The sequence below is a fragment of the Bacillus rossius genome, chromosome 14 (genome assembly GCF_032445375.1).
Source record: "Bacillus rossius redtenbacheri isolate Brsri chromosome 14, Brsri_v3, whole genome shotgun sequence".
NCBI classification, from domain to species: domain Eukaryota; kingdom Metazoa; phylum Arthropoda; class Insecta; order Phasmatodea; family Bacillidae; genus Bacillus; species Bacillus rossius.
Window position 1 is genome coordinate 21,199,589 of NC_086341.1, and position 15,766 is coordinate 21,215,354.

Here is a 15,766-nt window from a genome sequence, read left to right on the forward strand (position 1 = left end):
CGGAATTTTCTATGTTCCCCTTGGTCATTTTACTGCAAAGTCCGACACATACTTTTTACTTCCGAAGTCCCGTGCCAACTTGCAAATTGTTACTGGGCTACCACTGAATTATTACCAAGTCCGTAACTGACTTGTATAATTTGCGGCCTCTCTTACCGCCTTTTTCGGCATCCGTGCGCAGCTTGAAGACCTCAGCGGGCAGCCTTTCGGCGTTGATGATCGAAGGTGCGGGTCGTGGTCACCGCATTATTCACGCAGCCGGTTGAGAGAAGACTCTGTGGAACTCGTGCTAGCAGCCTGCTTATATACTCGCTGCGCTCCATACTAAAACAGCGAGGAATATTCTGGACATCCTGAATCGGAAACGCAGCTCGGAAACTTCCGACCACGTCCACGTGCTCCGATCAAAGGCGATTCGGCACGAGTGGACCCGAGGATCTGCTATCCAACGCGCATCAATTGAAATTCGCGCGCCGATTCCGTGCAGTGTATGGCGGGTGGTATCCCACTAGCCCGCAGGGGCGAGTTTCCTCGTTACGCAGTACCAACCTGCGTAACAACCATATGCATGAAATAGAACAGAAATATATCATTAATTAACCTATTGTATCAAACAATGCCGGATTTAAATTTTTTTATGATTTAGCAATATTTTAGTCATAATTAACTATTGCCTTTTAACTGGACTGTGTTTTACTGGTTGGCTAAACAGGTTATCTTAATTCTAAAAAATCCATAAAAATTCTTCACATAACTGAGAATACATCACGTTTCTTCATAGTTCGAAGAGAGACATAAAATATACCGTTCACCTGAATAGCATATTGCACATTATTTCTTACAAACCAGCTTTAATGATCGGGAATGGGTCTTGAGGGACTTAACTAGAAGAAAATCGCGATAATCATCGTACCGTGAGAGCGCACAGCACTGCCTCTGGGGTAATGTCGCCTTGTTAGATACGGGTAATTTCACTTGAGTTTGGGGTTAGGGGGAGTAATTACAATTCCGATAATTCGGTAGGCACCAACGATCCTAAATACCTCGATTTCCACCTCGTTTCTTTTGGATTGGGCATTTTTTTTTACAATGTTCTGAACAACTTAACCATCTCTCTCTTTCGCGTTCTCTCTTCCGCACACTTTTCTCCCTTTCTTTGGTGGTTATTTCCACATAATCTAAAATTCCTGAACGTAGGGTTCTTACGGTTGAGTGCAAAGACTTTTTTAAAATGGCTTTAAATCATGCATTACATTTGTAGCGCTCTGATTCTACGGAAAGCAAAGTGTGAAAACCACCCATTTTCCTATTTTTCTTAGTTGGAGCGACCGCATTATACATTATCACTGTAGCATGCTTAAGACATTATAGGTTTTTAGTACATGCTATATTACTTGGCATATTTGACATGTACTTACAAAACATTTCTTTATTAACACACTAGCTGCCCGACCCGGCTTCGCACGGCTATACTAATGGGAAAAAATTAAGCCACATCTCCCATTTACAGTAATGGTAAATTAAAAAAAAATTCAGTGAAAATTTACTACAATGATGTATAATGAATAGCACCGATGGTTTCCCGACTCGTGCACGCAACGTACAACTGATGTACCCGTACTTCGCTACGGCAGTCTACAGGCAGATCACTCTTGCGCCGCTCATTATACATGCCCCTCCTTGTGGGTACGCCACTGCCGCGCGATGCCCGTTGCCATGGAGACGCAGAAGGCATAAACAATGCAAAATCCTGTTCTCATGCAGACAAAGTACCCACTGTTGCCTGGTTTTAACCACCCATGGGATCTAATTTTCAGAAAATGTCATCCTGCTTAGCATAAGGAACATTACTGTGAAGTTTCAAGTCTGTAAAATATATAATCTTAAAAAAAAGGGCAATAAAAAAACAAATTAAACACAGAGAGAAGAAAAAAACAATAGTTTAGGTTTGCGATTTAAAGTGATAAAAAGTATTTAAATACGAATTGAACTCTTATGAGGGTACTGATTGCTTCGTTGTTAATATCACACGGGTGTTTTTTACTTGTATAGGAAAATTAAGAATGATAAGGCATCTAGTGCGTGGCAACCATGTTAATAGGCAATAGGAAATAAACTTCTAGCGCCTGCGGCATTGTCAACACACACTTCGTACGTGTACTACATGTTGAATCTAACCCTCTCCAACGCATTTGATTCTAAATTGGACTTTTAGTAAGGATCTCTAATGTTATTGATAATATAATATAGCCTATAGCCTTCCTTGATAAATGTACTATCCGACACTGAGAGAATTTTTCAAATCGGACCAGTGGTTCCTGAGATTAGCGCGTTCAAACAAACAAACTCTTCAGCTTCATAATATTAGTATAGATTTGCAAATATCAGTCAAAGCTATGCTCATCGGAAAATGATCCACCTCTGACCAATGATTTCTCCGCAAGGAATAAGTTTTGTGAAAACGTTCATGTCGACTTACGTTCTACGATTATAAGCGATTGTGTGGTTAGGATTTTCAGTGCATGGTTATGCACATAACCTTAATAATTAATTTTAGTCATTGGTTTATTATTGTTAAGTGTTTTGATTATTGTTACTGAAACCATTCGCTTTTAAACGTCCTGCCAAATTTCATAGATATGCGTTTACTACCTACCTATATTATTTCTATCCAGCAGAATATTTTCATCGCTTCACATTCAGAAACGATAACTAACTCTCATTCTAAAAGATCGGTCTCACATGTCATGTCGTATTTTATCCTTTTTTGTCATTACTTTTTAAGAGCTATTTCTAAAATTTTAACTCGGTACTTACTTTACATTTTTTTCCTGCCATAAATATTTTTAATATCATGGGTGTAAATAGTCGCGCAAGTGACAATAATTACTAAGACTTGCACGTCATTTTACACGCATTATATTAAACTAAGTGAACATCTTTAGAAAATATTTGTGACGGAAAGACACGTGCAAGTGAAGTATCGAGTTAAAACTTACGAAATATCCCTTAAATGAAATTTATCACGAAAAAAAAAATCGTTATGGCGTGTGCGACTGAAACTTAAGCGTAAAAATAAACACGGCAAACTTCCGTAAATCATATTGAACAGTCGAAAACGTTATTTCATTGGAAAAAACATTTTTTTTTTTTGATAGGGTTTTACTTCACATGTAGTAACTTACCATCACTCAAATTACTTTCAAATTAATTACAAATAATTTGTACTTTTAAAAGAATTATTTGAATTCATCTTTCGCTTATAGTCTATTTTTAACATGTTCATATTTTGAAATGTATTGGAGATCTTTTTGCACGTCTTGTCTGAGACATTGCACTCAAGTTTTTTACTTGAGTGATGACAATCCATGGACTGCCATGGAACTACAAAAAAACTGTCTACATGAAATTGACACTATGACTCGTTATATGTCTTTTTAATATGGAGAGGCGTTTACAAACAAGATTAGTTTTCAACTGCAATAATTTACACCTACCGCTATTATGACGCTTTTATTTTTCACGCACCAAAGAAAAAAAGTAGAACCTTGGAATAACTAATAACCAAATATTTGATTTTCTTAAGTGAAAAATCAGAGCATTTATGCGAGTCAAACAACTTAAACAACTACGGTCGCGTAACTGTTTTGAATATAACATCTTACGTTGTACTTCAAAATTTCCTCAGGCCCATGCGTAAAACATTCTGGCTTCCTTCATCCAGTGTTATTAGGTGAATACTTAGTAGTGGGCTGCGTTTTAGCTTTAACAGTTTTACGAATTTCCTGATACGTCTCATTATATTGTATTTTACTTGTTACCAGCTACGGAACCAGGATTTGATTTTGATAGCTGTTCCGCTATTATTGTGATACTACTAAGTCGAATGTAAAATTTAATTTGGAACTTCAGTATGGGTTAACAGAAATAAAATTTATTCCTTTTGTTGAGTGTTTAAACAGAATAAAATGTGAGATATGGTTAATCGGTGGAAGATATTTATTTTAATTTTTAAATGTTGCTTATAACATTGAGATTTTTCTTATTGTAAAAATATTTTCTGTGGAAGAGTTCACTTATATTTCCAACTAACATTTTTTTTTTAATTAAAATAAAATGTACACAGAACAATACTTGAGGGTCAATTGGTGGTCAATTAACCCCAAAACTGTGAGGATTTTAAGATACTAAAATGTTGTATACTAAAACACTGCTAAGTGAAATTTTGTTTGGATTTGTTGGAATCATTTAAATATTTTATGTAATTTTTTTTGTTTGTAATTTCTTTAGCATATATTTGAACGAAAAATATTTTTATAATTCGGAAAATGTATAAGAATTATTGTAGTATATTTGAGCCGTATAATAGTGTGTAATTTTTTTAATTTTTGCTTCCAATTTACTTTATTACCCATCTTTCTCTGTCGATAATTATGTGATTATCTGTTGTTTCGTCTCTTATCTTTTTTTTCAATATTTTGAGTTCAAGTCCTGCTGCACTCATGCCAGATTTTTGGTTTCCGTTACCCTCTTTTCTCTTTTAGGGAACTACAGCGACAGAGGAGTTGGCACGTCAAAATTCAATCGCTGCGAACCTGGATGGATTCAGGTCCCGAATACTCCACTCGTGGTGAAGGGGAGGGGGGGGGGAAACACTACAAACGGCTGATGGAGTTTCTCCGCGCTGCAAGGACTCGCCTGTACGCCGGCGCGTTTTTCGATGTTGCTTCGATATTTTTGCGTCACGTTCGGGAATGACGGGCGGATGGAGAAAAAAAAAGCTCGCCCCCAAGCATGGGTTTCTCACCCTTTACCCTTAGTCTCCCCCCCCCCCTTTCCAAAATACTCTGGCCGACGCAACAATCATCGCTTTCAACACGCCGTCTGCGCTCTCTCTCTCTTGGTTACCCACTTCCTCGTGCAAGTCTAGTCTGGCTGGGAGTGTTTTCCATTCCAGAGCTCCGCAGAAAGGAGACAGAGTGGAGAAACGCCAGCCAGCGCATCAAATATCTCATAGCTTCCACGGTAGGGCGACGAACCTTGCGGTAAAAACTCCCTCGACCGTATTTTTATCATTTGGTACTGAAATAAAAATAACACGACTAGCTTTAAATTCCTACACAATTTAAACATATCGTTTACGAGAAATAAAATGACTTAAAAAATATTTAAAAAATAAAATAGCCCGTTTAATTCAGACTCATATCCAAAATGAAAATAACTAGAAACGAAAAAAAATTTAATATAAGTTTCATGAACGTGAAAAAGTTTGTCAGTAAATTAAAACGACTAATAACAAGTGTATTTTCTTGTTTGTGGAATTTATCGTGCCATTTTGTTGCCCTGGTAAGTAAACACCTTGAATGGATAATTTTAAATTAACTATTTTGTTCCAAATTTTCAGCATCGTGATGAAGGTTATTATAAAATTATGCAGTGAAAGATAAAGATTAAAAAGTTTATAAATGAAGGTACCACAGGTAATTTTTTTATAGAGTGACTGGGATCATCAGTATTTAAAAATTCTAACAAACAATTTAGTTTAAAAAACTGAAAACATGCTTTATTAAAATATGTTTTACTATTAAAAAATAAATAAATTTAAATTCTAACATTTTAAAAAGTTCAAAGTATTAACGTATAATAAATTAATTTTTTCTTTAAAAGAGCTTAAATCTAGGATGCTTCTATACTATTTTATGTTTTTTTTCTGTCCGGTGCAAATATGTGTAGATTTCGGGCTTTGGACACACGCAAACAGGCTACATATAGTTGGCCATGGGAAAAGCATGGCTTCCAAATGCACCCCTGCTACATGCAATGTTTGCCCTTGAGCTTTGTTGATGATAACAGCAAAACTAAGCCTGACGGGAAACAGAACTCTTTTAATTGGAACGGTGGATCAGTGGGGATAATTGGAATTCGAGGTATGATAACACTTTCCCCTTTACCGAAACCTGTTAAAATATAGGCACCAGGTATATTCTGCTCTAATTGTGTGATCCGAAGCCTCGTTCCATTACATAGTTGAGGAAAATCTGGATTTTTCTTAAGCATAACTTGTACATTTAGTTTCATTTGAAGTTTATGTGAGGTTACACCCGAAAGTTCAAGTGAATTTAAAAACTCCGCAGGATATGAAGTGCTTTGTTCTGTATCCATGATTGTATCTATTGACAAATATTCCTTCATTTCCCCTTGCACCACTTAAAAAATATAAATGTTGATTTTATCAACAATATAATTTTTGGCACCAATATTGCTCCTCCGCACAACCACTGATCACTATTCAAATTTTGCTGCAAGTCCGGGAAAACTTGAGTAATAATATCCACATCATTTTCACTAAATTACAAAATTCTTTTGAAAGTAAAATATAACCTTTAGCATCAACGTCCAAACAACCATCACCGAAGAAAATAAACAGACACCTTACCTCAAAAATGAAAAAAAAAATGTTTAAGTATTTTTGGCGGTGACAGAAAAATAAAATTGAATAGTGAATTGACCGCCGGTATTACAGTATTAGATTGGTGAAATATTTAATTTACTTATTGAAATGCAAGATGGCGTTAAAAAGCATTCAAATTACTCAAACTCTCAGTTGGACGATCATACATACGAATATCATTTGTTTTCCTTCGGAAAAATTATTGTTATACTATACCCTTAAAAATTTGCGCACAAAATTTAATGATGTTCGGTTGAGTAGTTTCCGGGAAAGCGTAACAAACAAACAAACAAACAAACAAGCAAACTCACATTCGCATTTATAATATTAAGTAAGGATGTATGTATGTATATACTAGATGTGTTTGCATGCGTTTGCAAGTTTCTCCAGTAAAGATTTATGTTTGCATCTCTTTAACATTGCCTGTCGTTCCCTGGCCATTCGTCTGTTTCAGAACCTTGTCAGTCTCAACCCTCTGAATTGACGAGTTTCCAAATGGTTATCATTCAGCCTTTTACTGGTTCTGTGAAATCGCAAGCACAAAGGTTCTCATGTGCTATCTACTGACATGTTTCCGCATGACTTCTTGCAGGTTTTCGTGCCCATCTTCTGTCGTATAATTTAATAAAAACATAAAAATTTCAACTTAAATTTTAAATAAAACTTTAACAAATATTTATAGGAACAATAAATTTTCTTGAATATATTCAGTTTATAATATAACATTAGGTATGTACTTAAATATCAATAAAATATTTAATGAAATATTTTAAAAAATTGTTTTAAAATATTTAATATAAAAAAATGTTTCCTATTTTAAAATGTTAACCATTGTCTACCAAAATCTCTAGATTTATTAAACCTTAGCCCAAAAGTAAAAAAAAATTACATACGTTTAATTGTAAAAAGGTACAAATCACATGTTAGCAAAATGTATACAAATAATAACTATACAGGATGTTGTTTCTTGCTAAATATAAATCAAATGGTGGGAAATGAATTATTGAACGAGCAACAGAAATATAGCCACAAGAGAAGCTCCTTGAATCGTGCGAAGTTTCAATTTGCACGTTCATTCCCTAACTGTGTATGATTGCGTTTCGTGACATAATGTTTCTTAACAAAAAGAGAGCTTGGTTGAACTTTCCCTTCTATTTTAAGTATTTATAACAAGATTAAAAAAAAACAAGTGTAATGAATTAAAAAAAATTATCAATAAAAACGTATTCTTGCCGCCAAGCACGTTTAAATGAGACTTCACGGATAGAATGATAGAAAATTTGTAGATTACACAAATATTTTATCACGTGTACAAGTATGCAAGTATACAGACGTACAGACAAGTGTGCATTTAGGTTTGCGAGTATATAAGTATTTGTTTCAAGTATTTGAAAACGAAAATTTGCGAGTGAGCAAGAATACTAGAACGCAAATATATATAAGTGCGCTACAGTGAAAACAGCTGCTGTAGTCTTTGTTTTTGAAGAGTAATTGAATATTTTTATTGCTTGTGATGTATAAATTTGAGTTCTACTTTTAGTTAACCTCTGAGTTATAAACATATTTATTTCCGTTCTGATTACGTCATCGACTGGATCTTATACTACCGGCTGTAAAGAAGTATCAATCCCAATTTACTATAAATCTAAATCTCGAATTCGAATGCAAAAGATCCAAGGGACGAAAATAATAAAACATTAACTGAAATGAAAATATTACTTATGGTGTCGAGTCATTCGACCATTTAAATGTTTATTTTACAAACTAAATTACCATAATCAATACATATTTTTATTTTTATTTATACAGGTATACTACATGTTAAAAGTAAAATATTTTAGGGAATGTGGTAACAGGTTAGGTACGAAGTAAAAAAAAATTGACGTAGTAATGTTCAGAGGTCAAAAAGTGTTTTAATTTTTTTTTTAAGTGGGCGCGATGTGAATAAAAAAATTAAAGACCGTAGGTATGTAATTTCAACGAAAACATTTTCGAGAAACATTATTTCGTTAACGTTTTCTGACGCGAAAAAGGACAGAGAATAAATAGGTACCTACTTGGCCGAATAGATATGGAGAGAGCACTATGCCATATACGTTTCTGGGTATCTTTTTTCGTTCTCCTCTGGTGTGTCTATCTGCCGTTTTTACTCGTTACGATTTAATTACGGGTAAAGGTTTGAATTTCCAAAGAAGTTTTACTTCTATCTTTTTCCTCGAATAAGGGGGGGGGGGGGGGAATTGAGGATTTGAGGATTTGATTTTCCCGTGGCTACACGTCTGACCTGTCCGCCTCCTTGACGTGGCCCGCCGCCACAGCCACCAGCAGCTCTGTGTTGAGCCGCTCCCGGCGGCGGTGCTGCCTCCTCTGGGGCCCGCCCTGGCTGGAGGCGCTCTGCTGCGACAGCCGCGCCCTCTTCCACCAGCGCCGCCTCTTGCGGTACGGGTCTCGCAGCTCCGCCGCTCCGCCCTTCTCCGCCCTGCGCGACAACCCCCGGACACTCGCTCTCACCCAGGGCCGGCGCGTCCACACAGGCGAACTAGGCAACCGCCTAGGGGGCCAAGTAGCTGGGGGCGGCGCAGCACGACACATAACAGCTCATATAATATGTTGAACGATTATTGAAACTAAATGAAAATGGATTTTTGTAACAGTTTGGAATGTTTATATTGATATAAGTAATTATTTAAAGTCCACGGTGACCTGTTGATGATTTGTAATAAGTAAAAAAGTTTTTAAAAAAATCACAAGCCTGCTTACATTTGATTGTTGACAAAATCTTAGGTTTACGTGATGTATTTTGAGGCAAGGAAAATTTTTACTGTGGTGTCCGGCCGGGGGGGGGGGGGTGGGCATTAAGGTTTTTCGCCTAGGGCGCCATTTGACCTTGCACCGGCCCTGCTCTTACCATTGCATACACCTCTTCGAACCCTCGGCCCCGTCATTGGTTCCCATTCTTAAAGAGAACCAGTCTTCCAGTACTCGCCACAGATGTGTAAACATCTAACATCCCGTAACGAGCAAATTTCACGTGTTCTCATGTATTATATATATATATATATATTTTTTTTTTAAGATTTAACGTAGAGTTCATTTAAGTTAAACCAAGCGTGATAAATATGAGCAAAATTGTGTTCTCAACTACATGTCTCTGAACCGAATCACACGCAGTTTTCGTAATCGACGCTAGAGTTCGCTGCTGGAGCAGCTACGTCGACTATCGATTCATTAAATTTGCAGAGAGAAAGATTAAAATATATAATAAAATTTCTCAGATAGCATAAAAATATATATAAAAACACTAAAACCGACTTCGGACCTAATTCTTGACAAGGAATTTTACTAAAAAAAAAACTAAGAATCTTATTAAAATTAATCAAATAGTTATTATCTATAACGTTACCTTATTTGTAAAATTTAGTTAACACCATCCGCCACACACAGATTGCAGCACAGTAGTTACGCTTTTCCGTTTTAAAAATTTGGTCTAGTAATGAAATGATTCCATAGGCGACGTAACTGCTCCGGCAGTTAATTCTTGCGGTGTGTGTGTGCGAAGTTCGTGTTATGATTGTGTTTGCAACACGAGAACACACGAAATTTTGCTCGTTACTGAGGGTTCTTTGTTTTTGGGAAGGGTTGCTAGCGTGGGAGGTGGTGCAGCCCTCGTACCCTTGCGCGATGACGCCCTGGCCGGCGACAGGCTGCAGCAGCAGCTCGTCCAGCGCGGCGGAGTCCTCGTCGGGGCTCGGGGTCAGCAGGACGAGGGGCGGCGACCCCCAGAGGAGGGCCTGCTCGTCGGCGGGGCCCGGGGGAGACCCCGCCACCGGCACGTCGTCCGCCCCGTCGAGCGGCAGTCGCCCGTACCGCAGCCTCTGCGCAACCCGAGCACCGAGTCGCCCTCAGGGGGTGCCTCGCATCTCAACCGCGTCATTTTCCTACTTGCCTCGCATCTCAACCGCGTCATTTTCCTACTTGCCTCGCATCTCAACCGCGTCATTTCCTACTTGCCTTGCATCTCAACCGCGTCATTTCGTCCTTATCCTTTCATCTCAACCGCGTCATTTTCGTACTTGCCTCGCAACTTACTGCGTCATTTTAGTACTTTCCTTGCATCTCAACCGCGTCATTTCGTACTTGCCTCGCATCTCAACCGCGTCATTTCGTACTTGCCTCACATATCAACCGCGTCATTTCGTACTTGCCTCGCATCTCAACCGCGTCATTTCGTACTTGCCTCGCATCTCAACCGCGTCATTTCGTACTTATCCTCGCATCTCAACCGCGTCATTTTCGTACTTGCCTCGGATCTCAACCGCGTCATTTTCGTACTTGCCTCGCATCTCAACCGCGTCATTTCCTACTTGCCTCGCATCTCACCGCGTCATTTCGTACTTGCCTCGCATCTCAACCGCGTCATTTTCGTACTTGCCCTGCATCTCACCCGCGTCATTTTCGTATTTGCCTCACATCTCACCGCGTCTTTTCGTACTTGCCTCGCATCTCAACCACGTCATTTCGTACTTGCCTCGCATCTCACCGCGTCATTTTCGTACTTGCCTCGCATCTCAACCGCGTCATTTTTGCACTTGCCTCGTATCTCACCACGTCATTTCGTACTTGCCTCGCAACTCAACCGCGACATTTCGTACTTGCCTCGGATCTCAACCGTGTCATTTCGTACTTGCCTCGCATTTCATCGCATCATTTCGTACTTGCTTCGCATCCTACCGCGCCATTTCGTACTTGAGCGAAACGCTCTGGTTAACACGTAGCCTTAACAATTATTTTTTTTTAAAACTTCAGTGAATGAAAAAAAAATTACTTTGTGAACTCTTTGCATGTTTAATCGCCAAAATTAATTTTTCAACAATTTTAATGCCTACAAATAAGGAGACTCTACTGAAAAACCCGACTAAAATATTTTATGTTTAACGGCAAAGATATTGTTTATTTTTAACCAAAAATGTCTTTATTTAATGGCTTTTATAACCTAAGTGCAAATTTTAATGTTTCCTTGTATGTTTTGTAAACATTAAATCATGATGTAGGTACGCAGATTTAGATTAACCGTTTATATGTAGCCTTAGTCTAAAATAATAAATAAGTTTTCCCCTGAGTTTTTCAGGGAGTTTTTCCTCCTTCCCCCACCTTATCGACGGCCCTGATAATCTTTTGAACTATTTTTGAGCACGGTCAAATTTAGGAAGCCATACACGACACAGACTTTATCACAACGAACTTTGCTCTGTGTGCGTAAAGAATACGTAGAGCTCGCAAGAAGTAAAAAAATTTCTTTGCTTAGTTCATACCTTCTCTCGTAAAGTGACTCACCTCCAAGTTCATGCCGAGAGACCAACTACGTGACTGAGTCAATTACAACTGCAACTGTTAGGTCTCGCGGCTCCCATGCGACGTTCTGCACCTCAACCAACCGGCTTCTTTTTATCTCTGCTTGATAAGATTAGCGAGAGCAAACTAACGCCTTCGGGATGAAACATCCATCGTGACATCAACTCGTCCGTCGGGCTGGTGTTTCACACCGTGATCGATTTATCACCTCGTGTGCACGGAAAATCATATTACATATTGTACTTTCACACAGAGGAATACTTTGGAAGCCATTCGCCAAGTTAGATAGCTTGTAATACTTCAATAAAAAAATTGTGAATTAGTACAATCCATTGCTAAGATTATTTTTGCATATATATAACATATACATTTTGGAAACAATATTGAATATCTCTTGTCGCACTTAAGAAATATTTTAAAAATATTAAATTTTTATTAATGTATTGTACATGCAAAATTTTTAAAATTATTTTAAAGAAAAAACAATATTAAAAATGTATTTTATTAAGTTTTATTATGGTTTTTCACGTGCGCAGTTAATGCTGGAAATCTGTTCATGGAAAAACTTTAAAATAAATTTAACTATTGGAGGTACTGGGACAACACAAAGGATAAATTCCTGGGTAAGAATCCGAACCCAGGATTAACTGAGAACACTATTTGGTAGTGATACAGTTTTTTCTTCATGTAAATGTACAAATATACCGATATCTGAAATTTTACATTACTATGGTTGTTTATTTTTACAAAATAAAATTACAGTGTAAGCCAAAGGGCCATTGCAAATTCCGTTAGCTTTAGTAGCGTTCATCCGTCTCAAGTGATCTCGTGTTGGACGAGAATAAAACCAAAACGAAACAAAAATTAATTTATCCCTGGCAAGGGCAGACCACGTAAATCTAAAAGATTTACTGGGTTTTTCTGAGTGCCCAAATCCGTTGCAACTGAGCAGAGATGGGTCGTATTCTTAGAAATTTTGTAGCTAAGGTTTGGTCTGATACGCCTTGTTGACTTTTTTCGTCCTTAATTTTTTTTAAAGGCTATTTATAAAATTTTATATCGGTACTTTCCTTGCAGTTGTTATTCTGCCACAAATATTTTCAACAGATTTTTATTTAGTGTAATATCGTGAATGTAAACTGTCGCGCAAGTGATGATAACTACGCCATTTTCTTCCCATGATATATCACTTAGTTGATATAAGTTGAAAATATTTGTGACAGACCAACAAAAAAAAAGGAATAATGACAAACTAATTATTCAACATGGTGTATGAGACCGAACAATCGTTTCTATGCCCAAAAAAAATTACTATTTTAGTAGTAATGTAGTATATTGACAGCAAAATTAAACTGTAATGATTCCCAAAAATGAATTTAATACTAAACGCCAATAACGTCACGAAATTTATTTCTGGTAGCTTTTCACTATTAACATAAAACATTTTGATAAAAATATATTCTATTTTTTAACGGAGCTAAATATTGAAAACCTAATGATACAAAACTGTAATGATTTAAAACTTATGGCATCGTTTCTTTCGTTCCTATTCATTCTCCACACACACATACACACATACACAAACACATATATATGTACAAAGTGCTCTAAAAATGTTTTGGTGATTCTTTCAACAAAAATTTGCTTTTCCACCATATGCATTAGTAGTGAAACCTCACAAACATGTAAATATTTGAACACGTGTACAATGGTGCAAGTATACAAACGTACCTGTTGTTGTACGGGTGTAAGAGTGTATAAAAATGTACTTAAGTATACAAATGCTCAAGTATGCAAATGCGCAAGTATGCGACTGTGCTACGATCAAAGCATGTCACAGAGCACTGTTGTTACTGTCATCTGTGTTTTCGCGCAAGTTATTTAATAGATAAAATGAGATACGGAAATTCGTGTTGCACTTTATATTTAAATCTCTAAACGTTACACTTTTCGTTACGCTCAGATGACGTCACCGCCTCGATTTAAATGTAGAGCCATTCTCAAACGTGTGTATGTCTACACAGAAACAGAATATGTGATTTAAGTTTTTCTGAGTTTTGAAGCTTCAAAAGGTCTTTAAAGAAGTTAATTGTTACACCTACTCAAACTTTTTATAATGTAGGTTAACACGTACGTAATTGTCGCCATACTAAATGTACGAGGGTGGTTTTATTTTTGAAGTAAGTACCGTTTTGAAATTCGGCCGCTGCAGCGCTGCGGTCGTCAGAGGATGGGTTTCAAAAGCTGGTCGCACGATACGATAAGTGCCTTAATATTGGTGGAAATTATGTAGAAAAGTAGATTAGAGTACAGGCTTTTAAGTAAAAAATAACATTGTTACGATAAGTCTAATAGAGACCGGAAAAATTCGCGGGTTCAATGACCTCCAGGATAGACTCCAATATACTCTACACAATCTGGCGAATGCCAACTGTTAATTGGCTGCTGACTTGTGAGTCGTCTCGACTGGGTGGCCTGTGATTCGACATTTCTATGAGTGAGGGTCTCTAATTGGCCCTCAGTCCTCCAGATTAACAGTGAACCAATGACAGAAGCAGCACTAAGGTATAATTATTAGAATTTTAGCATAACACGAAATGAGCCCGCGAATTTTTCAGGTCTCTACTGATGAGATTTTTTTATTTTAAAACGGAATTTACTTTTAAAAAAATCACGCCTCGTGGGTTTTTCTTTGGGGGGGGGGGGTGGGGGGGGCAGTATGTGCACTCCATATTGATCGTGCCAATTGGTCACTCCTGGTTTGTTTGAAGTCGGCCCTCGTACCAAGAGCTCTCATGGTGCGCCGTTCAGAAGTGAGGTTGTTAACGAAGCCTGCCTGCGATATGATGGCGGGTCGTAAAATTAGCTCCGGGGGGAAGGGGGCTGGCTAACCGCCGGCTTCGATGAAGCTTATTTCGGTTCACGGCGTTAAACGGGGTGCGCTGCTCTTAATTAAGAGGCTCCGCCATACACCAGCACGCGTCTAGTAGTGAAGCCATACATCGTTTTACGTTAAGTCTCAATCTCGCATGCCTTCTTGATATACATACATATATACATCAATGGCGGTTTCAGGATGACTTTTCGGGAGGGGCTATCGCACAAAGAAAGGTCGTAGTTGCAAAAAAAATGAAAGTGGTCAGATATTGGCCTTGGAATAATATTTACAAATTACAGGTTTCAAATACAGAACCTTAGTATAGCTCCATGCAACTTTTGATGAGATAAAAGTTTAACATATGAAATTAAATATTTAAGTATACATAAATGTACACTAATCAATAAAATTGGTCTCGGGAGGGGCTATCGCCCCCACCGCCCCCCTTCTGGAGCCGTGCTTGATATACATACATATATGTATTGCATTTTCACGTCATTACTATTTTTAAAAGGGCCTTTTCAGAAATTAAAACACGATACCTCCTTTGCATTTGTTGCTCCGTCACTAATATTTTCGACAGTTATTCACAAAGGGTAATTCATTGGGTTGTAAATTCGTGCAAGTGTTCGTACTAAATATTATCACTTGCATGCATTTTTTACACCCATTATATTTGTGACTGAACAACGAATACAAGGGAATAATATTGTTAAAACTTAAGAAGTATCCTTTGGATAATAGTTGAAACCATATAATTAAAAATATATCAACATGGATTGTGAGATCAAGCTTCAAGGGTTTCAAAATAATTTTTGGCCGGACAAATTACCTACTTTTCAATTCATTTGGCTTCTTTAAGGCTTTGTATAGAATTTAATGGACTGGTTGAAGTTCAAATTGGCAGGCTATTTCACATGATTAGAAAATTGATACCACTGGTAATTCTTTAAAAATTATTTTTTACCTTTATACAACGCTTGTACTATTAACACATATACTGCCAGAGAAATGATGTTAATCGATGATCAGCTATATTTCTATTCATTTTTAAAACATCAAAGATAGTCTACACCATTTGATGC

At 37.4% G+C, this 15,766-nt stretch overlaps 1 protein-coding gene across 1 annotated transcript in view; it reads right to left on the reverse strand.

Annotated features, from left to right (window-relative positions):
• LOC134539011 (transient receptor potential cation channel subfamily A member 1 homolog) overlaps positions 1-11,824 on the reverse strand; it is a 64,169-nt gene extending 52,345 nt beyond the window's left edge. The window contains exons 1-3 of the mRNA XM_063380675.1: positions 11,786-11,824; positions 10,124-10,326; positions 8,736-8,930 (exon numbers count right to left, since the gene is read on the reverse strand). Coding sequence (XP_063236745.1) covers positions 8,736-8,930; positions 10,124-10,326; positions 11,786-11,797 — 410 coding nt within the window. The 5' untranslated portion in view covers positions 11,798-11,824. The remainder of the gene's footprint in view (positions 1-8,735; positions 8,931-10,123; positions 10,327-11,785) is intronic.
• Between the last annotated feature and the right edge of the window lie 3,942 nt (positions 11,825-15,766).